The following is a 25,774-nucleotide window of genomic DNA, read 5'->3' as shown; positions in this document are numbered from 1 at the left end:
ATGACTTTTTCCAGCGTTTTTTTTCCCACCATGTGATCCATAAACAAGAATAGAGATGTTCGAAACGTCGTCATAAAAAGTGCATATTGTCAATATTAAAAAACGTTGGGGGGAATGAAAACAAACTTTTACAAAATTTACAATAAACTCATTGATTGATCTAATTTAGCAAATTTGCATATTTCATGTCCCATCGGCTGCTCTCTGGTGAGATATTTCTTATGTTTTGTACACGACACGCAATGTCTATATGCAGCGTACTTTCATCATATTGAATTGAGAAATTAAATATGATATTCATAAAAAATAATCTAGACATGATGTCAACCTGAGTCAGAATTTTCCCGAGGGTTTTTCCCAACGCACAACAGCGACCCCTGTTGGCAGGCCCAGTGTCATTATTTTATAAGCATAGCTGAAATGTATTCCTTTATATGCAATCCCAAAATGTCATGAGCATCTTAAAAAATGAAGAGAAGATGAAATGTTTCTGTTGGACGATGCAAACGTGCCAAGGAAGGCGCAAGGACGTTCCCGTCACAAAGAAGCTTAGTGAAAGAGCGACACCTTGTGTGCAACAAGCGCAATTGCAATGACAGACGGCCACATTCGAGGTGCGCTTTCTTCTGGAATTCTTTCGGATTGATTGATTGCTCATAATCACACGAGAGTTTGGTGAAAATCTGTGCTCAGATTTTTTTTATGGTGGTTTTCTCAAAATGGAAAAATCATGAAAAAAAAAAAAGGCAAGTAAGCAAGTTAGCTACACTCGACTGGTTGTCAAGGTAACAAAAGACATGATCTCCAAATGCCTCCTCAAAACTGATTCGTCTCAAGCAAAGTGTGACAAGTGGATGCTTAGTGTGGGCGTGTGTTTTTTTGGTTTTTTTAATTATTTCTCTTTTGTGGATTTGACAAAAAACTGAGTTCGCTTTAGAAAGTAAGACACCTGGGAATGCTTACAAATGAAAATCATAATAATATTTCTCCTGTTTGGAGTTATGGACATATCCACAATTACAGTCAAAACCGTTTTTTTTTGTTAGAAAAAGCCGGAAAATGACGCCGCGTGTCGTCCAGTGACGGGAAGCAAAATGGCGGCCGTGTGTCCCACTTACCTGCCGCCTGTTCCCGGGGCGCCGAAACACAGCTTGCCTTTAAGAAGACACAATTTCCCATGGTGCAGCAGTGCTTGAGATAATCCAGCTCAGTCATTGGGAAGTTAAAAAAAAAAAGTTTGTCGTTGGTGTGCAGACGTCCTACTTGTGCCCTTCCGGCGGCGTGCTGAAGCTGTCGTAGACGTTGGCAGCAAACTCCTTCACGTTGTCGTTCATCAGAAGCTCCTAAAAGGCAAAAACAAACTTTACGACCAGGGGCGGAATACTTTCAGATGTTCAAGTGTTTTCAATTCAGCTTTGGAGAGCGTTTCCTCCTTTTAGTTGATTTTTATTTTTAAATTAGCATTGATGTGAGCTGTTTTTTTTTTTTATACATGAAATTTTGACTGCCACCGATATTTTTATTTGTCAAGCGTGAAGGAGAATTCTGCCCAGCTGGTCAGTGGGCCTTCAAGCTTCTCCACAAGTGTAATGATGAACAGATGCCTGTAGATGGCGACGTTGCATCACCTTGGATTTGAAATCAGCACAGCTTTTGAGTAGACGATAAAGATTGGGTATGAACATTGATTTGGATTTCTCTTTTATTTCCATGTCAGTTAACCAAAATGTTTTTTAGGATTTGACTTTTTCCTCTTTTGCGACCGTTGACTTGGTGACGATGATGAGAATCGCTACCTGGACAAAGTGTCCCGGCGTCTCGCTGCAGATGGTGTTGATCTGACCGTTGATGATGGGGATGATCTTGGCCAGTGGAAGACTGACAGACGGCAAACTACACACGTGCACGCACACACAAACAGCCAAACACACGAGATGTTAATACGACCTGTGGAAATTTTTTAAATAAAACTATCACACATTGGCAACTCAATGGGGGCACAAAGACAAAGTGACCTGTGAGGGTCGGCGTTGTGGGCGGAGTCGGCAGGCGGCGGCTGGAAGAACTGCGCCAGGTTGTCGAGGAGCCGAGCGAATCCTCGATGCAGGCACGCCGTCAACACGATGCCGAAGTCTGGACTGAACACGCAAACGACGACGACGTGAGCGTGCGTGTTTCTTTGCGTTCGCCGACGTGAGCACGCGACAAAGATGGCGACAAGATGGCTACCTGTCCAGCATGTCTCTGGTCTCGTTGAGCAGGCGGATGGTCAGGACGTCGCTCTCCGTCAGACCGCACGCCTGAACGCAACGTTGACACATTCGTACAAACAATTTAGAAAAATCGCGTTTTGTTGTTGGACGTCTTGCTGCAGGAGAAATTAAGTTTATCGATATTTTGAGATTGCAGCAAGACTTTTTTTTTTTAAACATTTTTATATCTTTTTTTTAATATCCTTATAAATGAAAAATACAAAATTCTATTTTTTTTTAATCTTTAAAAAAATATTTTTTCCCCAAAAGATTTTTCCAACCAGGGGGAAATTTTTAGATTTTTCTAAAATATTGAATAAAATTTGGTTTAAAAATGACAAAAAAGTTTGCCTGCTGGGCGAGGGCGTCGTCGTCGGCCGCCATCATGTAGGAGGAGAGCGGACGGCGTGGACACGCCTCCACCTCGGCTCGGATCCAACTCACGTGCTGCTCCAACTCCGGCAGACTCAAAGTCTGTTTCAGACACATGCTGCGCACACACGCACACGCGCACAATACGCAATTAAAGCGTGTGACCTTTGTGTGCGTCTGTAATCGTCTTGACTTGGTCCATATTGACAAAACCGAAGCATCTTGTATCGTTTGCTTTGGTCTGAAGTTCCTTCTGAGACTGAATGTCAATTTATGTCCAATGATTGCAAAATGAAGTGTCGTTATTTTTTCATACCCATCGAGGGACTTCTGCACCGACGTCTTCACCACGGTGATCAGCTGCGTCAATCCTGCACAGACATGGAGACGCCGCTTTGTGAGTTCTCAATCGGTATAAGTAAGTACGTCGCTTGCACTGACCAATGTTGTCCTTACCGTCGCCGAGAAGATGTTGAATGCTGGACAAATATTGCTGCTGCACCTCCGGTGGCGCTTGAGGCGCCTGACAACACAAACACAAAGACAAACTCGCATCGAAGCTTTGAAGGCGGCTGCCGTCGCAGACCACCACGCGAACTTTGAGATTTTGTGTTCCTCACCGCGGGGAGCTTGCCCACAGAGTTGTCCAGGTAGAGGTAGCCTCCGATGATGTTGAGCTGGATCCTCAGAAGGACCACCAGCATGCAGGTGCTGTACACGGCCACCAGGCTGCGTGTGAAACCTGCCGGCGGTGGACGTCAAGTGAGCGCAAGCTCAAGAAAACGCCAGCAGACGGGTCAAAGCGGGGACTTACTGATGATCTTCAAATCCTCCCAGATCTCCACTTTATTGGCCGGCCTGTCGGGATGAGGGGAAGACAGCAAATGTCAGCGGGGTCGACAGCAAACTCTATTTGGGCTCCACTACTCTGCAGCGTCCTGCAAATGTTTACATCTCCACTCAAATCTCGTTTCTACACTTTTGCATTTCGTTAACCTGCACCGACTATGCATTAAGACCCTCACATCCACATCTGAATTTTGGCCTGTTTTACTGCCACTTCTCTCGTCATCTCGGCATCTGTTGGAGAGTATTTTGACAGATTTGCAAGACCCACAGAATATTGTGTTCCGTGACAATATAAGCACTGAAACAACCAAAATCAAGCGGCAATTGTCCTCTTTCACCAGAAAAAAACGGAAGCTTTTTCCTTTCTTTAGTAATCAGAATAGAACATGGCTTGCATTGCGAGATAAGATGAGTGACACTGGCCTGGTCTTCAGGATGGTGGTGAGGCTTTCTGAGTTGAGCTGGTCGGCGATGGCTTCTCTCAGCGGTGGCAACATAGACACGACTGAAAAACACAAAGAAAAAAAAACCCACATCTTAACAATTTTGCTCCTATTATAATTTCTTATCGTTAGTGTCAACTTTCTCACCGGTCATGTTGCACGTCCTCTGGTTGCTCTCAAAGTGGAACTGACGTCTTGCCTGAGTGATGTACTCTGTGGCCTCCTTCTCTTGAAGCTCCCTGATCTTGGATCGGGCATACTTGCCTAGGAGGTACACACCTGAAAGGGGGGGCGGGGTTGGAACGCATGATACATATATTTACAGTAAAATTAGATATCACGTTATTTTAATAGAAAAATTGGATTCTATTTTCTGTCCTTTTAAGAACATCTAGTCCATATGGCAAACAGGTTATAACTATTTAGCTTAACACAACCAGGAACATATTAATAATTAATATTATCGCACTATGGAACTATATCCGAAAGTCAAGACGACTCGGACAAAGCTACTCATTCACTAAATGAATTGCATTAGCACACATGCTAACAGTTTCGACCGGACCTCCAACTGCAGCTCCGGTGAAGATGAATTTCTTCTTGTGACGCTTCACAAAATTCCAAATTGAGGAAAACATCCTCACGCCCTGAGGAATTTCCTACGGTGAAAAAGTCCACGAAAGCGTGCGCACATTTATATTTGGACGCGGTGTTCACGCAACATGCCCATCGTGATCTCACGAGTTTCAACCCTTTAGCTAAGTCGCGTTAGCAGCACGCTAACTGTCAACAGCGAACACGGAAGTCACGCCCGACGTCGACGCCATGTTGGATGTGGCAAAGCGCAGCGACACAGGGGAATCCCTTTGATTACAAAAAAATAGAGATAGAATGACGCGTATTTTTTATTGTATTTGGCCACTAACAAATGATTTAAGAATAAAGTTTACTGACTTTGTAGATCATATAATTGTATAGTTCGTGTGTATTTTCAAACAAAAAGCATAAAAACAGTTTTAAAAAAAAAGAAAGCAGACTCAGTCGTCACGTTTCCGTTTATATCTAAAAATAGCATTTCAATAAAAAAACTAAAGAAATACGATGGATGGCACGTTGAGCTACAAGAATAATGTTATAGTCAAGCAGGTCCGTGCAATATTATCTTCCCCTTCTTTGCTTTTTCCAGGTATGAAAGAATCCCTGTAACGGAACACGTGATAAAGTTAGACACATATAAAATAAACGTTTTACATTTTCAAGAACTGTAGAAGGCAAATGTAATAATTTGGTCACCGATCGACCCTTTTCGTTGCCAGTTAACAGGGAAACAGGTCCGTCCCATATTATCTTCCTCTTCCGATGCTGATATATTACGACCAGTAACCGAGCACATGTAAACGTGAGAGCACTTTTGTGTCATTTTCTCGAAAAAGATATCTTATTTTCGAATAATCTGGTTTTAGAGACGCTATGTGAGGTTGTCATGACAACTGACGCGCAGTTTGAACCTGCTTTTTGTCCGACTGACGAGGATGTTACGAAGTGGATGGACTGTGCTTTTAAAATGGTGATTTCAACTTTTAAAAAATGACGTCACTTAAGCGATATTTATTGAGTGTGTTATGTGCGTGCGTGCAGGCAAAAGAGGCTCTGGACAATGGAGAAGTTCCAGTGGGCTGTTTGTTGGTCTACAAGGACGAAGTGGTCGGGAAAGGACGGAATGAAGTCAACGAAACCAAAAATGTAAAACTGCCCTTTTCTTTTCAAATAAATTATTTGCTTTTTTGTTTTTTTCAATCCATGTCTGTTTCTCCAGGGGAATCAAAGTCCTTTTGAAAAATCATCAAAAGGGGCTAGAAGCATCACTAAATTAAATAGGAATTTAGTGCACATTAGCGAGGATGTACTTTAAAATGTACCAGAAATACAAATCCCTCCACTCGGCTGCTTGAGACTTTTGTGTTTGTGTTTGAGGCCACCCGGCACGCAGAGATGGTGGCCCTGGACCAGCTCCTGGATTGGTGTTGCCGTAGCAACCGGGACGCCAGGAGTGTGTGCAAGCAGACGGTTTTGTATGTCACTGTGGAGCCGTGCATCATGTGCGCCGCTGCGCTCCGCCTTATGAGTATCCTTCAAGTTGAGGCCAGCATGAGATTTATTATCTTTTAAAATTCGAAAACTTACCTTTTTGAGTGTGTGGTTTTATTTTTCCTTGACCAAGCGGTGGATGTTCCGGTGGTGGCATACGGATGCGGGAACGAGCGTTTCGGAGGCTGCGGCTCTGTCCTGGACGTCTCCTCGGCTGAGTTGACTCACACAGGAAACTCCTTCAAGGTCACTACAAGTTACCTTGTTCACACATGCGCATGTGTGTGACACAATGACTGTGTGTGTGTGTGTTTGTGCGCATGCGCAGTGCATGACAGGCCACAGAGCGGACGAAGCCGTGGAGATGTTGAAGGCGTTCTACAAGCAGGAGAATCCCAACGGTCAGTGATTAACTTCTTTATGAACTTGTAATAATGTATTGAAATGTGACACCAAAAATGATAACCTGAAGAATGTACACAAATGCAACAAGATTATTTTCATTGCCTACGGGGAAATGTTTTGTTTGAAACATTGTTTTTCTCTTTCAGCACCCAAACCCAAAACCAGGAAGGAGTGAGACAGATTTCATTTGAATGTTCAGTATTTGTCTTCTGTTTTTATTCCTAATAGAGCGTAAACGGTCAGTTGCAAGGAGTTGGCGCAGCCGATGAACTGACAACTTTCTATTTGCTTCCGAGCATTGCATTGCTTTGCTTTCTCATCATATTTAACATGAAAAATGGCGTGGCGGCGCCAAGCGCACCTTGCTGCTCATTTGTATGCAAATTTATGCAAATGTAGGCAGAGTACTTGAGCGTTAAGATGTCACCACAGATGATGTTCTAAGAAGAGAAAGCACAATCTTGTCACATTTCAAAACAAGCGCAGTCTTGATAGGAGATGTGGCGACAATAACAAAAAGGTATTTCTTCTTTTTTAGACACAAAAGACACGGAGGCTTGTGTTGATGTTATTCTTGTCGTCTATTTTAAGCATGAAAATAAAACATAAAAAAATACAAATGTTTTGTGACCCACCCATCTGCACAAGAATTGAACAAAACTGGTTTTGGTTTACTTTTGAAATGTTTGACTTCTGGGTGCGTTCCACTTTTGGACCATTTCTGACTTTTTGAGTTGTTTGACTATGATTTTATTTTTATGGTGCAGATGTTTTGGTCAGATATTTTAATCCATTATCATGTGTTTTTTTTCTATATGAGTTCATTGGATGGTGTCCCCAATAAAGTGTTTGGTGAATGTAAAAGGACAGGAAAGAGAAAAATCAATTTTCTGTATTGGTTCATTTATTATGTGGCTCATCGCCGTTGATTAGTTTGTTCAGCGCTACCGTTAAACATTGCAACTTGACCCAATAAATATGATTTCTGCGTAAAGTTCCGCATCCTATAAGCGCTTTTTGACCTTCACCAAGCAACAGTCCTTCAAAAATAAAATCCAACGTCCCAAACTTGTAACTTGACCCCTTTGAATGTCTTCCATCTTGCCAAAGCATCCGCACAATGTCACAAAATGTCTCGTCATCTGAGCCAATCAGTGGCGCCCCCTGCAGTTCACCAGCAGCAAGTGACGTCCAACGAAATTAAAAGAAGCTTGAGAGGTCAACATTGTTGCGTCGTCAGAAGGGTCCAATCGTGGCGCCAGATGAGAGTTTGCTTAGGTGGGGAGAACGTCTGTCTGGCAGTTGAGAGATTCTGGGTTTGAATCTCGTCGCAGGCCTTCCCGCGTGAGCGGAGTTTGCATCGTCTCCCTGCGCTCAAGATGCCCGTCATGCAGGTGAGATTCCGTTCTCCGGCGTGAGCGCTTGTTTGTCTTGATGTGCTCTGGCTGGCGACCAGTCCGGGGTGTTCCGGGTCACCCCTGACCTCGACGATGACAAACATGGAAGGATGGCGTCCGCTTCTGACTGGATTGCGGTCGACTTTGAATGTCTTCGCGTGAGGACATCAAGACAAAAGCAAGTCACAACGGCGGCGGCCTCGTCAAGGAGACCTTTCATATTTGTCGACGTCCTTTCAGCAAAATTCATTTGGACTCGCCCATGTGTGGTTTTTATCATGGCCTTCAACATCCCATATGATGAAATATGCTTTTGTGTGCTTGTGACTGTGTGTGTGTTGCTTTGACAAAATAAAAAATAAGATTAAAAAAAAAAGCAAGCGCCCAGTTTCCCGTTTTCAGGCTTGTAGGTGTCGATTGATGGAGTTCAAAGGTCACAGCGCAGCAATCCTTGCACTCTCTTGGTGGGCGGAGCTTGACGTGTGACCTCACGCGTGTGACTCCCACGCGCCACTAAAGTTCACTCACCCTTGACCTTCGCTGTGGGGAAAAAGAAAGCTTAAGGACGTTTTGGGCAGAGTGTGTGTGTGTGTGTGTGTGTGTGTGGGCGTGCGTGCGTACCCGTGTGCGTCTGGTCCCAGATGTAGCTGTTGAGTATTTCTCCGAGCACGTATAAGACACAAAGCACTGCAGTGAGTGCGGAGAAGAAGACGAGGCGTGCGAGCGGCGTGATGCGCTCCAGGACGGGGTACACCCACATGCCCGTCACCTGGTGCACCCAGCAAGTCCTGCGCGCACAAAAACAAGGAAAGCGGTGAGCACGAGACGCCAGCGAACCGAAGACACCTGAGGACGCCCCCACCAGAGGATGTAGCCCACGCCGAAGCAGCAGACGGCCGCCACGCCGCAACACCGGCTGGGGTAGCGATGGCGGGTGGTGCGCATCTCGATGATGATGAACGGCAGCACGGTGGTGTGCTGAAAAGGAGATGCAAAAAGATCGCACATCAATCCAAAAGCATTTCGTTTTAGTAAATGTTTGCGAGAGGGGTTCAAATTATGAAATGTACTTTTGAGGAAGAAAAACTTCCGCCTTTCTCACTCCACTTGGAGAGCTGAATATTTTTGGAGGCGCTACGTGGTGTGAGAAGTACTGCCGCCAATTGTTTAAGGAGCTTCTTTCGACATTCCTGCGGGAGAAGTGACAAAAGAAGCCACGCCGTCCACAAGGGAAAGAAAAGGCGTGACGTCACGCGTGGAATGCTGAAGCGCGTCAAGTCGGTTTCATCGGGTCCACCCCCCACCCCCCAAAAAAAAGTCCAAAGCTGAAGGAGAAGCGAGCACGTTCCGTTCGTTGTCGTTTTCAGGCCTCAAAGCTCTTATTGTGCCAGAACGCATTCTTGCCTTTCTGCACGCAAACAAAAGCCAAGACCTCCCGCAGGGAGGTGACAAGGTCACCGCCACGACATCCTGAAGCGCCAACGAAAAAAAGGCAGACGTCTCCCTTCAAGGGAGATTAAATGAGACCTTTGCCTCCCATCGTTATAGCTAAAATGCACCCCCCCAAAACACACACACACACACACACACACACACACACACACGGGGACGTCGAGCGTGGGCAAAAAAATTGCGGATGAAACTGAAATGCACCATCACGGGCCCGTCTACTAAAAGTGGCGGAACGCCGCCATCCGGTGACACGCGGCGGCTTCGCTCAAGATTTTAAACGACTTGAACTTTACGCGAACTCATGAGAAAACGACATTTGGGGAAAGTTCTCAAGTTGACATTTTCGCCGCAGACTTTAAGGAGCTTATCTCGGCGGCGCTTGCGCTCAGCAATCGACATCCTCGCGCAAGTGTCAGGCGTTCAACTTTGAACCCTTCCTGCTGGAAAATCCTCCTTTCAATGTTCACACGTGAAGTGGGGACATTTCGCACATTTGACGATGAATGCAGGACACTTTCTTTTCTTTTTTTTTTTTGAGTCTTGCCTTTCTCTCCCTTATTGACATCACCCGACCGCTCCCTCCAGCAACGGGAATGATCACACAGTTGCCACGGCAGCCAGTACAAACACGACACACTGATACCATGGAATACTGATAAATATTTACTACTGGGGACATGACACACATGCGCACGCACATACACACGTGCACGCGCGCAAAAAAACGGCTGAGCACACGATTGCAGGTTGTTGGCGTTCTGATTGTTTTGGTCGTTGGCGAGACCACCGTAGCAACCAATTTGGCTATTGCATCACATCCTGGAGCGCAAGAAGACACCTTGCATTCGCAAACACACACACACACGCACACACATTGAGTTTGTCACGGTAACAGGAAGTTAGCGCGGCTATTCAAATTCAGTCTTTTAATCCTGATCACGTTTTTCTACGACTGGGATGTGTTTGTTTGCATCATGAGAGCTTTTCAAGCCATTTTTGTGGGCGGGGCTCGAACCGTAGCAAACTCACCATGCCGTGGTTGAGCCACTGAGGGATGAAGCTGTCCAGCAGTTTGGGGTAGACCAGCTCTCGGTCGTAAAGGTACAGACTCCAGAAGGTGAACACCACAAACTGAAAAGACACAAGGATGCAAGATTCATCCAACAAAGCGCTCATCATGTGTTACATGATGCCTGAAAATCATCGGAAAAGGTTTGCCGTGCCGTGATGACATTTGGGGAACAAAAAGGGAGGATACGTTCCACATCTGTCACCACTGCGTGCGCGTGTGATGTGCTCACCGCGCCAACGGGGAAGGCCAAGACGGCCATCAACCAGTCCCTCAGGCCAATCAGCTTCCTGAGCTGCCGCTCCTGCTCGCGATTTTCGCCCGCTTTGGTCAGCAGACTGGAGACGTCGATCAGCACGCACACGGCGAAGAACACTGCCTGGATCACCTGCGGCAAAACATTCTCACATGACGGACGGCTCAAGCGTCGAGCACGACAGTCAAATGTCGACTTCGATTACAACAATCTGTCTTCACAAAGATAGCAAATTAATTCAAGTGGCGGCCAAACTGATGAGTTTTTCCAGTATGAACAGATTCCCGAAAAAAAGTGGAGGAAAAGAGCATTTTGGGAAAAGTTAAGCCAAACTATGACTTTGAGGCTAATATTTTCTTTTTGCTTTTGTGACACCTAAAAATATGAAAGAGAGACTGAAAATGGGCTTTTGACGACAACATTTTTCTCTAACTCGCACTGCAACACATACCGCAGATGTCATGTTGTCGAAACCTCTGGTCGACATCCACACAAAGTCGACGCTGACAATGAAATGCCGTTTTTCCAGACGCGAAATTAGCGTGGCGGAGGCTTCGCCAGTCGAAGTGGAGATAAAAAAAAACAAAACAATCAACGTCTTGTTTCTCTGCGCTCGCATGTTTTTCTACACGCTGCCTGCATGAGTGTCTGCATTGTCTTCACAGGCTATTGAGAAAAGAGGCCGTGTTTATTTACACTCACCATTATGCTGTCACACACTAAATCCAATTAGACATCACTTGAAGTTGTGCTTGGAAGTTTACACAATTTGTGAAATAATGGCCGTTTTTTTTTTTTTGTGTTGGGGAAATAGAACTGATGAGTGAAGGGGGAGCATTTATTTTTATTGTTGTCCTTTTGCTGTACTTTTATGCAACGGGTGAATCAATGGCTGTTTGAAAACGGCAGTTGTTTGTTTATATTGTGGACACTGTCAAAAAAAACACCTTTGGATGAAGGCGTTGTCCACAAACAAAGGGGTGGAAATATAATCCAAAACATATTTTTAAAAAATAGAGAGGAAGAAAAAAAACAAGGTGGCAAAATGTTAACATTTATTTTGATTATTTCCCTCATGGAATAAATACAAAAGTGGCCCAATGGAACGATGGATGTCTTTAAAATGAATGAAAAGGAGAGAATGCAACAGGACGAAAGTGAGATGAAAAAAAAGAAGACGACGAAGCAAAATGCGAAATGTGGCTAGCCTGTTAGCTGGCAAATTAGCTAGCTAGCTAGCAGAGGAGGCGGCGCGTTCATGGCCACATCCTTCCCCGCGGCGGCGGCGACGACGACTACGACGACAGCCGCCCCTGTTGGTCTGACCAAAGCAGCACCTCCAAGGTAAGAAACAAATCATCTACTTTAGCTCAACTCCAATTTGTTGAGTCGAAAAAGCCAAACAGACGCGTGTTTGACCGAAATGATGCTAAGCTAGCCGCGTCCGAAGCCGACCCGAGGGCAGCCGAGGAGAGCCGAACCGAGCCGAATTAAGGCGAGGCTCACCAAGTCGATGAATGTGAGGAACTTCCAGCTGCCCCCGTACGTTTGGTGCGCCGGCATGTCCAAGGCCTTGTAGTGGCACAGGATGGAGAAGTAGGACAGAAGGATGGCGACGCGCAGGACCTGCGACGGGATGAGCGCCATCATGCACGCACACAAATCCCTTCTCGCCCTTTCTCGCCCCCTTTCTCCTTTTCGCCCTTTCTCGCCCTTTTCGCTCCTCCCGGCGTCTCGTTGCGACTCCCGACTAAAGCGTTTTTTTGCGCGTCTGTGCTGCCTGCTGTGCCCCCCTGCAAGCCTTCGTCTGCTTCCGCGTTGTGATGATGGCGAGAAGGATGATGATGATGATGATGATGACGATGATGATGGCGGGAGGAAGAAGAAGAAAAAGTAAAACAACGCCACGTGGGGTTGCTGCATTTTGGGGTAAGCTGTGACTCTCCTGATTCGTCTGCAATTAAAACAGGACTTAGCACACCTCGGAGAGCTCTTGCACCAAGTAGAGTGACGTGAATCAGTAACTGTTACTGACTAGCACAGATTTATTTATTTTAGTTTTCCCGGAAGCCAGAAAGTTGCCATTTAAAACTTTAGATTTTTCCCGCGAGCATGCTCGTAACTCAAAACATCCGCATGTGAAATCATCTCTTCCCATTGAAATGAATGGAAACGCCACAAATCCGTTCCTGCCGATGGTCATTTTCCGTCAACAAGTGACAAAGGAAGTTCCATGCAGCAGAACACGACGTAGCGGCGTCAGGTCGCAGATGACAGACGAGTCAAGAAGACCAAAACGACCATGACGAGCCACATCGGAACGCACCCTGGACGCTCGCTGCAGTCTGGAAAACCACATCATCCGTCAAGCCACACCCACACGCGGCTGACGCAAGCTGCCCGTTGCAATTTGCAACTGTTGAACTTTGATTTGCAACTTCTAAAAAAACTGAACACGGATTCTTCGCTTTCAGACATTTTTACATTTCGAATGGGACTGTTGCACGACTTCAATGTTGATTTTTGTTAGCCCGTCAGTGGCATTTTACATCGTGCGTTATCATCAAGCTAGTGATTTTTGTAACAAAGCTATTTTGTTTGCAAAGCAAACTTTGCATTGTATTTCATTAGATGTACAATATGTTTGTTTTTATTGTGCACCTGTTTTTTTTATTGTTGGGCTTTATTTTGAAATGTTGCAATTATATTAGCGTACTTTAAGTGTATTAAAATGTGAAAACTTTTTTTACTTTTATTCTGTAATTAGAATAGATCACAAAATGTGCAATTATTTAGCAATTAACTGTGAATGACGATTAAAATGTAGTGATTAATCGTGACCAATAATGTCTATTGACTTTATTTCCCACGTCTGCTTTTTAAATGAATTCATAGGCTTCTGTTCTTGAAAGTGCGTCACTACAACGTCCACGTAATCAATATTGAATCTTTTTGGTGTTCAGCATTTCTTCGCCGATGTGTCAGTACCGCCAGTGGCCACTGTGAGGTGCTGCTCACCCCGATTTGCGTTGACTCATTGATGATGTCCTTTCTTTTGCAGGTCGTTTGAACTTTCGCCTCCAGCTGTTAAGTAACACTGGTGCCACGCCTCGATACACTCTTTGTGCGCGCGTGGGTGCGAGTGCGCGCGCGCGCGTTAGGCAAGTTTAAAGAGACAGCGGGAGGGATTAGTGCATGGAAAGATGTTATGCAATGCGTAAAATGTTCAAGTATGTTAACGAAGGCAACCCGCCCACTGCTAATCCGTGGGAGTCTGCAGAAGGCGTGGTCGGGAGCGGTGTGTGTGTGTGTGTGCGCGCGCGTGCATGTGTATGAGTAAGCATTATTCATCAGTCAGCTGTCACAGGAGCGCTTTGTGTTGCGTTCAGGGACGAGAGGCCGAGGCGAGCGGCTATGTGAGAACTTGTTGCTTTTTTTTCCGCACTTTGAACGTTTTTGCCGTGAAGACACTTTTGGCAAGCACCCCCCCCCGTCAATTTAATGTGTACGTGTACAACCTACTTTATTTTAGGATTAAATGAATACACCTGTAATGATGTCAAGAGGCATGTTCGTGCTAGCGCTAAACCTAGCTTGGAAACATACTTCATGGATATATTCAGAAGCTGAAAGGATGTATAGCGCCACCTTTGGTGCAAGAGTTGTCCCATCCTGACATTTTTTGGTCCAATTAAATTTAGCCTCTGTGTGTTGCCATGTCAACGTGATCTACTCAGTGCCTTCACAATTTCTTGTTCTGGCCAATAGAACTAACTGCATTAGCAACGCAAATGCGCTTATTTAACCAATCACAATTCAGAGCCGTCTTCCTCATGATGTTGTCGCCGTTTTTCCCGTCTTTCGATTGGCTGGCCGGAGGACGTGATAGCGGGACGATCCGTTCGCGGCTCTCGCTGACGTCCGGTTGGGAACTCGGCGTCCGGCTCATGTAGCGAGTTGTTACTTTCCCGCTTGTTTTTCAAGAGCGCAAAAGAGCTCAAGCTGCGGTCGTTTGAGGCCAGCGACACGTTCGAGTCACATGACTCAACATCTGGCAACGATGCAACGCGGCAGCCAAGGACGGATCAAGAGTGTGCATGAGGGAAAAGTGTGAACGTGTGGCGTGGGAAAGCGTGGAAGAGTGTGTGAGTTAGCGAGTGTGTGTCTGAGCATGGTGGTGTGTGTGTGTGTGTGTGTGTGTGTTGCATGATGAGCTCCAGCGTGAGACAACAAACTCGCCAAGTCATATGATGTCTAGCGAGTGATTCCCAACACATCCCAAGTGTGGCGGCGAAGAGTCATGTGACAAAGCGACCGTCACTCATCTTGAGCAAGCGCGCCGTTTTTCACCTTCCTCCTTCCCGCCTGCCTGAGTATGCAAAGCAGATATGCAAATGGCCGCCTGGCCGTCGCCATGGCGTTCGTTGCGACGGCGTTACCGCTGACGAGGTCATGCACCGATGAGCCTCTTATAGGCCGAGGCAGACGTTAATCCACTTAGAGCTGGCCAACGTGCACGCGTGCATGCGGCACTTCGCTTTTCGCAGCGCCCTGTTGTGAAAATGACAAGGTTGTCGCCGCAAAAGCTCATTGGACCACAATGCGCACACACACACACACACACACACACGTGCGCACACGCAGCCGTTTGTTTACGACGTGCAACTAAAAGCGGAAAGTTCGTTTTTTTTTTTGTTTTTTTTTTTAGATGCTGAATTGTGGGGGAAAAGACGGCGTGATGAGAAATTTGAGTTCCAAGTAACCTTTCGACCATTCGGCGGCTCGAGCGAAGTGTGAAAAAAAAAAATGAAGCAATGAAGGTCCTCTAATGCCCTCGCATGAGGGCAAGGAAAGTCGCAGGCAAACACACAAATGCAAATTAAAAACTGTTCTAGGCCACCGCTCGCAACCAGACGCTCACAAGCGCGCTGGTCCTGCGTCACTCACTTGGCCACGCCCCCAAAAGGCACACATCAACACACTAATGACTCCCACAGAAGGTACGCTTTGGCTTCTTTCTTTCTCGCTTTTTATATTTTTAGACTTGACTCATATCCGATGGGCAGATATTTTACATTTCATCTAAAATCAGTGATCGGTTGTCCTCACTTTCGGATCGATCAATAACTTTATTGATGAGATTTGCAAAATAAGACAAGACAGCAAACATGTCGGACAATGTTTCCTCGCTTCTTCCTCCGTCCTGAGACATGTGGCGGGTCTTCACCCCACATACCAGACGGCATATTTTTGGAAGCCCCCACCCTGGGGAACACCCCCCCCCCCATAGCTCATCTTTGAATGCCTGTGGAAATCCCCTGACCTGAATATTTGCCCTACTGTCCGTCCAGTCATTCAATTCCGACTCAGTTGACGCTGAAGTCACGTTGGCAGACATCAGACGTATTTGTGGAGCATTTTTCCAAGGAGGACGGATGAGTCTGTCCCGCCTGCTCAAATTTAACAGGAACAAAGTCCAGAAAAAAACAATCAGAATTCTCCTCCATTTAAACTCCCGATGGGACATTTTGTTTGTGGTAGTCGAGATGCTGTTTAACTCCGAAGTTTTTTTATGGCCAGGCGAAATTCAGACAAGCCACGCCCACTTGGCAGGGGCAAACTTTGTCTGCCCCTGGACTGAAGCTTCTTTTGACGGTTCAACCTGAAAATGCGTTCATCGCGTCTTCCTGTCTAATTTTGAGATTTCTTTTCTTCAGAAAAATGTTTTTGGGCTGAAGCGAAGTCGTTGGGACAAGTCAACTCAGCCCCCCCCCCTAAAAAAAGCTTCCATCTCATTTTGTTCAATCTTAATTGTTGCTTTGCAGTCATGATGGCCATTTTTAGCTTTATATCGATGGAAGAATCTGAGAGGAAATCGGAGAGGCACTTCTTAGTAGTACACGTGCACAATAAAAAATAAAAAAAACAACAAGATTGACTAAATAGAGGTCATCATATTGCCTGTGGTGAACATATTGTCTTGTGACGCTGCAACGTTGCTGAGATGCCAAAAGAATTTTGTTGTTTGCTTCATGGATACATTTGGATTGGAACGACCAATGAGTGTGTGAAAGGAGAAAAGGGAAGTAACTCAGCGAGTGAGACAGAGAGACAGGCAGGCAGACAGACAGGTCGCTCCAGAGGTGACCGGGGAATCCTGCTCTCTTAAGCCGGCAGACAGAGCGTCGTCCTCGGCCAGTGCTCCTCCTCCCTCCCCTCCCTCTGCCCCGGTTGCGCGCTGGGGGATCCGACGACGTCACACGCGCACGCGCACGCCGCACACACGCTCACGGTGTCTATCTGTCACTCCCTCTCGCCGCTGCTTCTATTCTGGGAAGTGGCGCTCGGAATAACCCCGTGTGAGCGTGCGCGCGATCGTGCGTGCGTGTGTCTCCGGATTTCACCCTGACGCACGCACACGCTCGCATTCGTCGTGTGGTTGACTGCGGCGGCGGAGCTCCGGCACCAGAAATCCGGTCGGGAAGGATTTCTTCCGTTTTGACGCGCAACTTTTCCTCGCGCGGCTTTTTTTCTCGCGTGGATTCGACGCCGACGCCGACGCCGGACGCCTTCCGTCTGTCCTTCCGTCCTTCCGCCTACTTTCGTCCGACCTCCAGAAGGCGAACCGAGAGGTGTCAAGCCCCGGAAGGGAGCTGGCGTCACCGCGGCTGCTTGTTGTCATCGCCGCTGCCGGCAGGTAAGAGCCGCCTTGCCTCCCCCTCCTCCTCCCGGAGTCCCCCGACCGGATTCCCGGCCGCGTTGGAAGCTTCCTCGGCGTCCGGCGGACGAGGCGTTCGGGGCTGGCGAGTTCACGGCGGTGCAGTGGGGAATACCCCCTTTGGATGGGCACGCGTTGCCTCGCATGCAGATTAGCCGCGTTGCGTAACAGCCCGAGGAATTTGCACGGCCGAGCGCGGGCCGGCGGAGACGAAGGCAGCGGCGGGATGAGGCTGAAAGCCGAGCCGGTGGTCGGGGCTCGATCGTCAGCCGCTTGCCGGTGATGGTTTGTCGGTCGTTTCTAACGGATGCTTGGTGCCAAGTGTTTCCGGGCTTGCCGTGACCTCACGGCGCCCTCTCATGTTGTGCTTGCTGCACTTTTTTTTTTTTTTTTTTGGGAGTGAGGGGGGGGGTGTTAGTGCGTCCACGTCGGAAAAGGCTTGACTGTCTATTTGGAAAGGGACTTGGTGAGTGTGTGTGCTGTTTGTTTCCTCTGCGCGCGAGAGAGCGTCTGAGGAGCCAGGCTGGTGGGTGGTGCGCTGGCTGGTTCCGGGAATGTTCCATGACGTGTTGCCGTCGAGAGAAGGGCCCCGGTCAGGGAGACTCCGACGTACGGACGCTCCAGTCACTTTTCAGTGTTTGCATTTGCAAGCTTTTCGATGTTGCTTGTGAACATCCATCCATTAGTTTACTTCAGAGAAAAAAACCATTTGACTCCATTTTGGCACTTGCATTTGGAAAAGGGGGAGCGATAGGAAGAGCTACTTTGAGGTTGCGCTCTTGTTGATGTTTTTCTTTTCTTCTACAAATGCAGTGAAGCTTTACTAGAAACTTTGTTATCCAACTGTCCATGGATGATGTAAGTGTTAATAATTAATGTTTTATTTCGATGTCACACCTTATTTGTGGCTACAAATGATTTTTTTTCTTTTGCGCTTTTTGATCTGTGTCTTTTTTTGAATGTCTGGCCAAACATCAAATACGAAATTAAACAACCAATTCAATCCTTTAGTCAAACATTTTCTTAAAATGTGTCTGTGCACTACTGTGATGTCACAGTGGGGCTAATTGACAGAAAAGATGCAATGATATCATTCTGCACGTCACTCAACTTTTACAGGTCCATGAGAAATTAAAAATGTCCGAATCCGAATAATAAGAATCAGTGACTTTGGAGCTGCAATTGCCTAAATCGAGTTTCAAATTAAATGCTAAAAATTAGCATTAGCATCATTAGCTTCCAATGTTATGACAGACATGTGCAAGACGAGCGGGGCTTTTGTTTGTTCTGTGCGGGGCGTTTCTTCGTGTTTTGACGGCGTCGACGCCATGTTCACGTTTTATGAGCGAGCTTGATGTTTTGGTGCGTTCAAAATGCTTGGCTTGGCCGCTCGCTTGATTTTCTCACTGCGGCTGCTGCTTTTGCCAGCAGAAGCGAGCAGACGATGATTGACATCTCGTCAATGTCAGTCACACCTTCTGTCTCCGACTGCTGCCGTTTGTTTTTCCTCCAGCGTAGTGGTTTCTTCAAAATCTAATTAAAGGGACAAGCCACAGTTTTTTTAAACTAATGTACTACTGTCCTGTTACTCAGAGTTTTCACAAATGACTATTTTTTGAATTACGGACCCCCCTTTAAGACAGACGACAAGTCTGTAAAAATGTGAAAAGAAAAAGATGAGAACATGTCCATTCCCAATTCAATGAGGAGCGTAAGAAGCAGCGTCGGTAGCGCAGCACAAACAAAGAAAATAATTCGTTGGAACGAGTGCAAATAAATGTCGAAAGAGTGCAAATATATCCGCAGTGCAATGATTTCACTGTGCAAACACGGTTGGGGAGGGGGGCAGCCCGGGTCAGGATGACGACAACAAGCTTTGCAAAAAATAACAAATTTAATTAGAAGAATATAAAAAAAACATAACACAAAGCAGTTCCAGTGAAAAGTCGTCAGTGAGAAATCTGGGTGGGATGATTTTTTTTTTTGTCCAAGTCTCGTTTCATCCGCGTGTCCTCTCGCTCGCCGCAAATTTGAAAGGAGCCGTAAAACCGAACAAGGAGGAACGCAGAAAATGGAGGCGAGGTTTGGACGGGCCATGGCGAAAGCAATTAAGAATTTTGCAGCTCGCTCTAAATCGCACGCTGCCTCGTAAGGCGGTCGACCTTTTTAATAATTGATTGATCACTCCATTATTTTGTTTTGAATCAAATATCTTTTCCAAAATATCCTTCCCATCATTGGAAATCAGGACATGACATCAATTGACAGTCAATAAATGCACAAACATAAATAATTGTGACTCACTTACTGGTTTGGCCCGCAAATTCCGTCAGCGAATGAGCCAAAAATGTTGCTCATTCTTTTCCAAAGTCAAAGCAGATGTTTGCAAACGTCTTGTTTTGATTGAGCGCAACGTCTGCTTTCATGCAGGACGACAGAAATTGCAAAATATTTGCTGGTGACAAGCTGACATTCCAAGAATTTGGATACCGTTCGGCTCAACGAGCTCTCGAAACAAGTCATCGATTCTCAAAATTGTTGTCGTTTAATGACATCGTTGATGTGGTGTCAATTCATCCATTCGTAACCGTTGCGCCTCGGATGAAATTATTTAACAGCCGAGTAAAAAAAAAAAAAAAAATGCAGCTTTGACGTCTTTAGCCGTCAATGGTAGTAAATGAGTTAAACACGGTCTTAATGTTCAAAGCGTGCATCATGTTTGAATGACTTTCAATAGCATTAAAAATAGCTTCTTTGCCCCGCCCCCACCGCCCTCCCTTGCACTATTATGGCGCACTTGCAGATGGGATGTGGAGGTACACCGAAGTCTTATCTGTGTCCTTAATGATGTGTAAGCGATCCATTAGCGACACAAATGGAGGCAGGACAAAAAGACAGAAAAGAGGAAAGTTGCTGGCAGGCTGACGATTTTCCGAGCGGCGGCGGCGGCGCGCACACCACAAAGGCCGACTGTAACTCATCTTGCCGGCCCTCAATGCTGCGGCAAACTTTTGGCCGCCCTGTAACCGAGCTTGAGAGGAACCCGAGAGCCACTGGCTGAATTATTGACACGCGCACTCACACTCGCAGTGGATAGAAAAGTCTACACCCCCCTCGCCCCCGTTCTCATGGCAGACTTTTGTGAGATAAACAAATGAGACCAAGATAAATCCACACCAACGATATGATCTGAGTCGGAAAAAAACAAAAATCTATCCAAGAGCGAAAGCAGGAAAAAAAAAAAGAATAAGAAAGCGAAGCAATGTGGTTGCAAAAGTGTGCACCCCCTCCCGCTTATAATAGGCTTTTCCGTCCCTCTTTTTGCGCGTTATTGTTTGATTTTAATCTGTGTACAGCACTTTGTTTTGTTTTTCAAAAGGTAAAACATGAAAATATTTTCATTGCCAATTATATACAATAACCCTTTTGATAAAAAAAAAAAATGCTTTTATGCGCTTTGTGCACAAAATGCACATCCTGAGGAAAAGAAAAAAAATCACTTGAGAGATCTTTGCTGCAAGCTAAATTCTAACCGGATTATCTGGACTGAACTCATGTGCTAAAAAAAATACATTAAAAAAAAATAATCATCCATTTTGAATTGGTTGGCGCGAAAACACAAAACATCCACCACAAGTCGGTCTCGCATCCGATGACATTTGATTTTTGATGTACGACTTTTGAACGTTGCAAGTGACAAGGTCACTTTTGAAAAAGTAAAAGCAAGAAGTTGTCTTAAAAAAAAAGGAAATACTAACGTACCAATCCCTGAAAAACAAATTAACTTAACTGCTAAGGTGTGCCTAATGAATTGTCCTTGTCCACAATCTTTGCTGGCGTCTCGTTAAGTTGACTCCTCTGCATACCTGCACGTGCGCAAGTTGTTTGAAAACCTTTCAGGAGATTCAAAGCCGTCGCGTCCCAGCGGACGAGACGCACGAGAATGCCCAGCGGGTTTAAGACTTAAAAAAAAAAAATGACAAAAAGCTGACGTGAAGCAGAATGTGTGTTATTTGATTTGATTTGATTATTTGTTAAAAACACATCAGGGGAGAAGACAAAGAAATGTAAGGTCAGAATCATCTAAGGAAGTAAAAATACTAAAAAAAAAAAATAAAAAATGTGTGCGTGTGTTTCACATCAAATTCAGATTAAAAAAAAAAAGCTTTACTTGCCACATTATTTGCGGCAACATCAAAAATAAAAGATTAACGGGCTTTCGGCCTTTTTCATAGGAATTCTTCCAAATTTTGCTTCAATTTTGACAGCAAGCTTCGCCAACTTCTGAAAAGCTTCGCAAAGTGTCAACGCTTCTGATTGGCCGATTCCTAAGACGGGCCAGCTCGGAAACTGCTCCAAATCAAAATGGCCGACTTCCTGTTCATTTTTTTTCTTCATGAAAGCAAAATGTCTGTTCCTAATATTTTGACCTGTGTTTTCTGTGTGTTCTTCAGCGACTGGAACCGACTTGTGGGTTTCCCGGGCTGGACCGCACGACGACGATCAGGTAGGACCAAGCAACGCGTGTGTGTGCGTCAGTCACTTCCTGCCCGAGTGCCTCAGCCAGCCAATCAGAACGAGGGCTTTGCGACTCGGCATGCGGTTGCCATGGCGCCGGCATCCACACTGTCCCCTGCGTGTCTCCATCTGCTCCATCCTTGCTTTCTTATGTCACCTCATAAAGCCACCATTGATCTTTTTTGGGGGGGGCATTTTGGTTTTAACATGTCAACAGTCTTGTCACATGTTTCCATGACAACCGTTGGAGCTGATGTCAACTTATGTTTCATGTTTAAAATGAGCACATAAGCATATTGCAGTTTTAATTTGATTTATTTAATATACATATATATATAATTTAAATTAAATATAATCTTTTTACAAAAATAATCCTTTTTTTCCAGGACCGGGCGTGTAGTTTCGATAAAAAAAAAGTCAGAAGGTGAAAACAAAGTGCATGTATATTCAGTTGCCATGGTGATGGTGGCTTGATGCACGGATGCAAGATGCGCCCTTGACGGAATCGCGCGGGGAGGAAGTTTTTGTGCGCGTGTGTGATAACAGATGAGCATCATTTGACTCGTCTAGCGTGTTGCCCGGACGACAGCGATGTGTCCGCTTCCTGTTTCCCGCCACGTGGCCTCGCGAGATGTGAGGAGGTGATAAGTTGAGCAGCAAAGGTGAGGAGGTGAGACGCTAGAGGACGAGTTGAGGTGGCAAGGATGTCACGAGGAAAGGTGGCGAGGAGGCGAGTTGGAGTGAAGGAGGCCACAAGGCGAGGAGATGAGGCGACTAGGAGGCGAGGAGGCAAGAAGGCCAGGTGCGTGCGTGCGTGCGTGCGTGCGTGCGTGCGTGCGTGCGATAAGAGATGCGCATCATTCGACTGGTTTCGCGTGGCGTACAAGGAGATGTCCGCTTCCTATTTCCTTCACGCTGCCTCGTGTCCACTGCTGCAGCTTTTGTTCCGCCATTCAAATGAGATGAAAAGTGCGCGTGTGCGCCTGTGAGCGTGCGTGCGTGCGTGCGTGCGTGCGTGCGTGCGTTTGCTCAAGATGGCACCGATCACTTCCGCGTCATCTGACATGCAAATGAAGGCTTTGTGGCTGCTGCAGCTGAAACACTTCCTGTCAACCTTGCAGTTGCATGAAACGTGTGTGCGTGTGTGTGTGTGTTTGAGTGAAACTGTTTGTGTAACGGTGAACGAGAGCGCATGTGCGCATTTAATTGCCTGAGTATGTGTGAGTTGTGTGCAAGTGTGTGTTTGACAGCGTAGCTCAACTCAACTGTATTTTGAAAACACTTTAAGACAACAATAAACAAAAATAATAATAATTTGTACGCTTATGTGTGTGTGAGTAGTCTTGAGTGTGTGAGTTCATGAGAGCGCTCCTCTTTGGCTTTGTCACCTTCGTTGGTCTTCCTCTTCTTCATCGTCGTCGTCACGATGCAAAACGGGTGGCACGCTCCTGCCCTCGCCGGCCGGCTTGCCGCCCGAGACGAGAAGGGGGGGGACAGACGGACGAAGACGAGGGAGAGAGCCCAAAGTTGGCGCGTAGCTGCGGCCTTGACGGGAGGAAGAGGAGGAGAGCGAAGAAGGCAGGCTGTTATTTGCACTCGTCAATTGGAGGCACTTAGCGGGGCAAAGCTGTCATTTGGGTGACGTCATTTCCTGTCGATAGGCGCAAAGGCGGCCAAGCGACAGCAGGTGCGGAAACGCACTCCAGCCCGCTCGTGGTGACGACAACACTTGACCCTAACACCCCCCAAAAAAAAAAAAAAAATTATATATATAGATATTTTTTTTATAGCAGCTTTTGGATGTCAGCGTTCCTCCCGCTACATTCAGCGTTTTCATCTTCAGCCCGCTAATCTTAATCGCACACCGCTGACATATTTGTGCAGGAATTATAAAAAAAAAAAAAGCAGCTTGGGCCTGGTTAGTATATCAGCTCAGAAAAGCCAGAAGTGCTCACGCGCGGCGTTGACACAAGATAAGCCCAACGCGAGGTATTAGCGCTAAGACGCTAGCAACGCTGGCTAGCTGCCGCCGCCTGTCGAGTGGATGTCGCATTAGCATGCGCTAGCAGCGGTCAGTTAGCCGTCATTAAGGATGCTCAGCAACTGCTGACTGGCGACCGGTCTGTTGTTGGCCTGCGATTGACCTGGCGACCAGTCCAGGCTGCACTCGGAGGACAAACTGGAAGAAAACGAACGGCTGAATCGTACTACAAATTCATCTCATCCTCCATTTTTGCTTCTCCTTCCACAATCCTTCCTTCCCTTGTGTCCTACCGCCTCTTTCCTCATCGTGTCCTCTTTTATCCGAAAACAAACAAAAAAAAAAAGCCCTGAAAATCCTTCTTTCTTCTGCCGGTTGACAGCGTGAGGTCTCGCTACGTCTTCCTCCTCTCAAGTCATTGACAGCACAAATTAATTTATTCACGCTTTGTTGCCATCATACCTGTGCATATGTGTGCGTGCGCGTGTGTGCTTGTCCTTCCTCTAATCTTCTTCCCAACGGACTGTGTGACGATCCTAAAATATCTATGCAAATATTCTCTCAGTCCTTTTAAAAAGAAAAAAAAAGAAAAAGTCCATTTGGCGATGTTCCTTCCTCAGTCCGAATGTTTGCCGTTACACAAAAGCTCATTTTGCGCTTCTGACTTGAAATGAAAATTTGAGATGAATAAAAAAAAAAAGGGCTGATTTGTCATCGATTTGAAACTGTGATTGTTTTATTTTGTTTATTTATTTTTGGGGAGGGGCCAGGGTCGTGACCGGAACAGATTACCATCTTTTCCATTCATTTCAGTGAGGGAAGATGATTTGAGTTCCGAGTTTAGTCCGAGCACAGATTCAGCTTGTATGTCAAAGCGACACGATCCTGCCGTTTTCACCCCGCCCCCTTGTATGCTTCCCTCTGTGTCCACTTTGTGTTGCGTGCGCTTGATGCGGGTGTTTTTTGCGGCGTGTGGACGACGGCGGTGGCGGCGGCGGTGGTCTTCGGGTGTAGACGGGGACATGCGGCGTGGTTGCGTAACAGGCGCTGGCTCTTGCGTAATTGGATGCATATTTGATGGCCAGCGCGGCTCTGCTGTAATGTAACAAGAGCGCGGCGGGATTTTGGTGCACTTGAGCCTCCCGAGTCGTTGCGTCACCGGGAAGGCCCAGTGGGGAGTCCGAGGGGGCGGGGGGGGGGGGAAGTGTTATTGTGTGCGAGGCATGAGTGAGAGAGGGAGTGAGTCTTGCATGACAAGCCCCCCCCCCCACAACGTCAGCATCCTCACCCGTTTGAAGGGGCGGTCCCGTGAACGTACGGCCGGCCGGAGTGATCGAGTCCGCTTCACTTCAAATCTCGACTCGAGTGTTGCTGTGAGCTTGATAGTAAAACAAGTTGGTTTTGTTTGGGGCTTTTGTTTTTTTTTAACCACATGACTCACCACCTTCACATTTTTATTGGTCCTCACAAAGCCGCAGTCAGCTTGATTACCGGCAAAATAAACACAATCAATTCAGCACGGCGGCAACACGGGAAGAGAACAAAAACGGCAGCCCATTGACAAAGTAGAAGAAGAAGCTCACAAAGAATGTTGATCTGTTGAGGAAAAGAATAAGTCGGTTTGTGTGTGGAAGACAGGACGACGGCAACAAAGCATTTTTCAACCTGCTTCCAGCCAAACGACAAAAAAGGGGAAAGGAATAAATTCCTCCCAGAAAAGTGCAAAAAAACTGCAGGAAACAAATTGTGGCAAGATTTCCCGGGCCACAAAACGTGACGCGGAGAACCGGAATCTGGCCCGCCAGCCTCACTTTAGCCACCCGTGCTGTAAATAAATGAGTCTTAATCCCAACTCGGCCCCCCCGACCTTTGCCGCTGTCAGCTTCCAGAGGTCTGAGCGGCGCTAACGGCGCGCAGCCTGACCTCGGAGCGACTTTGCGTTTCCACTAACGAGCTTACGTAACGTCAAAGTGC

General features: G+C 46.4%; 4 protein-coding genes across 6 annotated transcripts in view; 2 read left to right on the top strand and 2 right to left on the bottom strand.

Moving 5' to 3' along the window:
• Window positions 1-1,104: 1,104 nt before the first annotated feature.
• Window positions 1,105-4,733, bottom strand: pex3 (peroxisomal biogenesis factor 3). The gene is made up of 12 exons (XM_088286975.1): window positions 4,482-4,733; window positions 4,064-4,195; window positions 3,897-3,978; window positions 3,439-3,482; window positions 3,245-3,366; window positions 3,081-3,147; window positions 2,941-2,995; window positions 2,604-2,742; window positions 2,230-2,300; window positions 2,016-2,138; window positions 1,797-1,893; window positions 1,105-1,343 (listed from the first exon to the last, which is right to left on the bottom strand). Exons 1-12 carry the CDS (start codon window positions 4,552-4,554, stop codon window positions 1,260-1,262), a joined length of 1,089 nt encoding a protein of 362 aa, XP_088143101.1. The 5' UTR covers window positions 4,555-4,733; the 3' UTR covers window positions 1,105-1,259.
• A 532-nt stretch (window positions 4,734-5,265) lies between these two features.
• adat2 (adenosine deaminase tRNA specific 2) lies at window positions 5,266-7,484 on the top strand. Of its 2 annotated transcripts, none has more exons than XM_088286519.1 (7): window positions 5,266-5,309; window positions 5,380-5,483; window positions 5,555-5,659; window positions 5,891-6,041; window positions 6,144-6,250; window positions 6,333-6,405; window positions 6,556-7,484. In XM_088286519.1, the coding sequence occupies exons 2-7, from the start codon at window positions 5,400-5,402 to the stop codon at window positions 6,582-6,584; spliced, it is 549 nt and encodes a 182-aa protein (XP_088142645.1). In that variant the 5' UTR covers window positions 5,266-5,309; window positions 5,380-5,399; the 3' UTR covers window positions 6,585-7,484. The 2 variants fall into 2 exon arrangements, with proteins under 2 accessions (XP_088142645.1, XP_088142646.1); XM_088286520.1 differs by having other exon boundaries at window positions 5,286-5,315.
• Window positions 7,292-12,460, bottom strand: aig1 (androgen induced 1). The gene is made up of 6 exons (XM_088286518.1): window positions 12,090-12,460; window positions 10,560-10,715; window positions 10,288-10,389; window positions 8,669-8,784; window positions 8,428-8,594; window positions 7,292-8,346 (listed from the first exon to the last, which is right to left on the bottom strand). Exons 1-6 carry the CDS (start codon window positions 12,231-12,233, stop codon window positions 8,327-8,329), a joined length of 705 nt encoding a protein of 234 aa, XP_088142644.1. The 5' UTR covers window positions 12,234-12,460; the 3' UTR covers window positions 7,292-8,326.
• A 4,408-nt stretch (window positions 12,461-16,868) lies between these two features.
• The window catches only part of hivep2a (HIVEP zinc finger 2a), a 36,011-nt gene continuing 27,105 nt past the window's right edge, over window positions 16,869-25,774 (top strand). For both annotated transcript variants that reach the window (XM_088285832.1, XM_088285829.1), the window contains exons 1-2: window positions 16,869-17,280; window positions 21,756-21,808. The gene's annotated coding sequence lies outside the window, so the exon portion shown is untranslated. The remainder of the gene's footprint in view (window positions 17,281-21,755; window positions 21,809-25,774) is intronic.

The sequence above is a fragment of the Idiotropiscis lumnitzeri genome, chromosome 21, assembly GCF_059441095.1.
Source record: "Idiotropiscis lumnitzeri isolate Australia: NSW breed Sydney's pygmy pipehorse chromosome 21, RoL_Ilum_1.0, whole genome shotgun sequence".
NCBI lineage: Eukaryota > Metazoa > Chordata > Actinopteri > Syngnathiformes > Syngnathidae > Idiotropiscis > Idiotropiscis lumnitzeri.
This window is presented reverse-complemented; position numbering and strand designations above follow the sequence as displayed.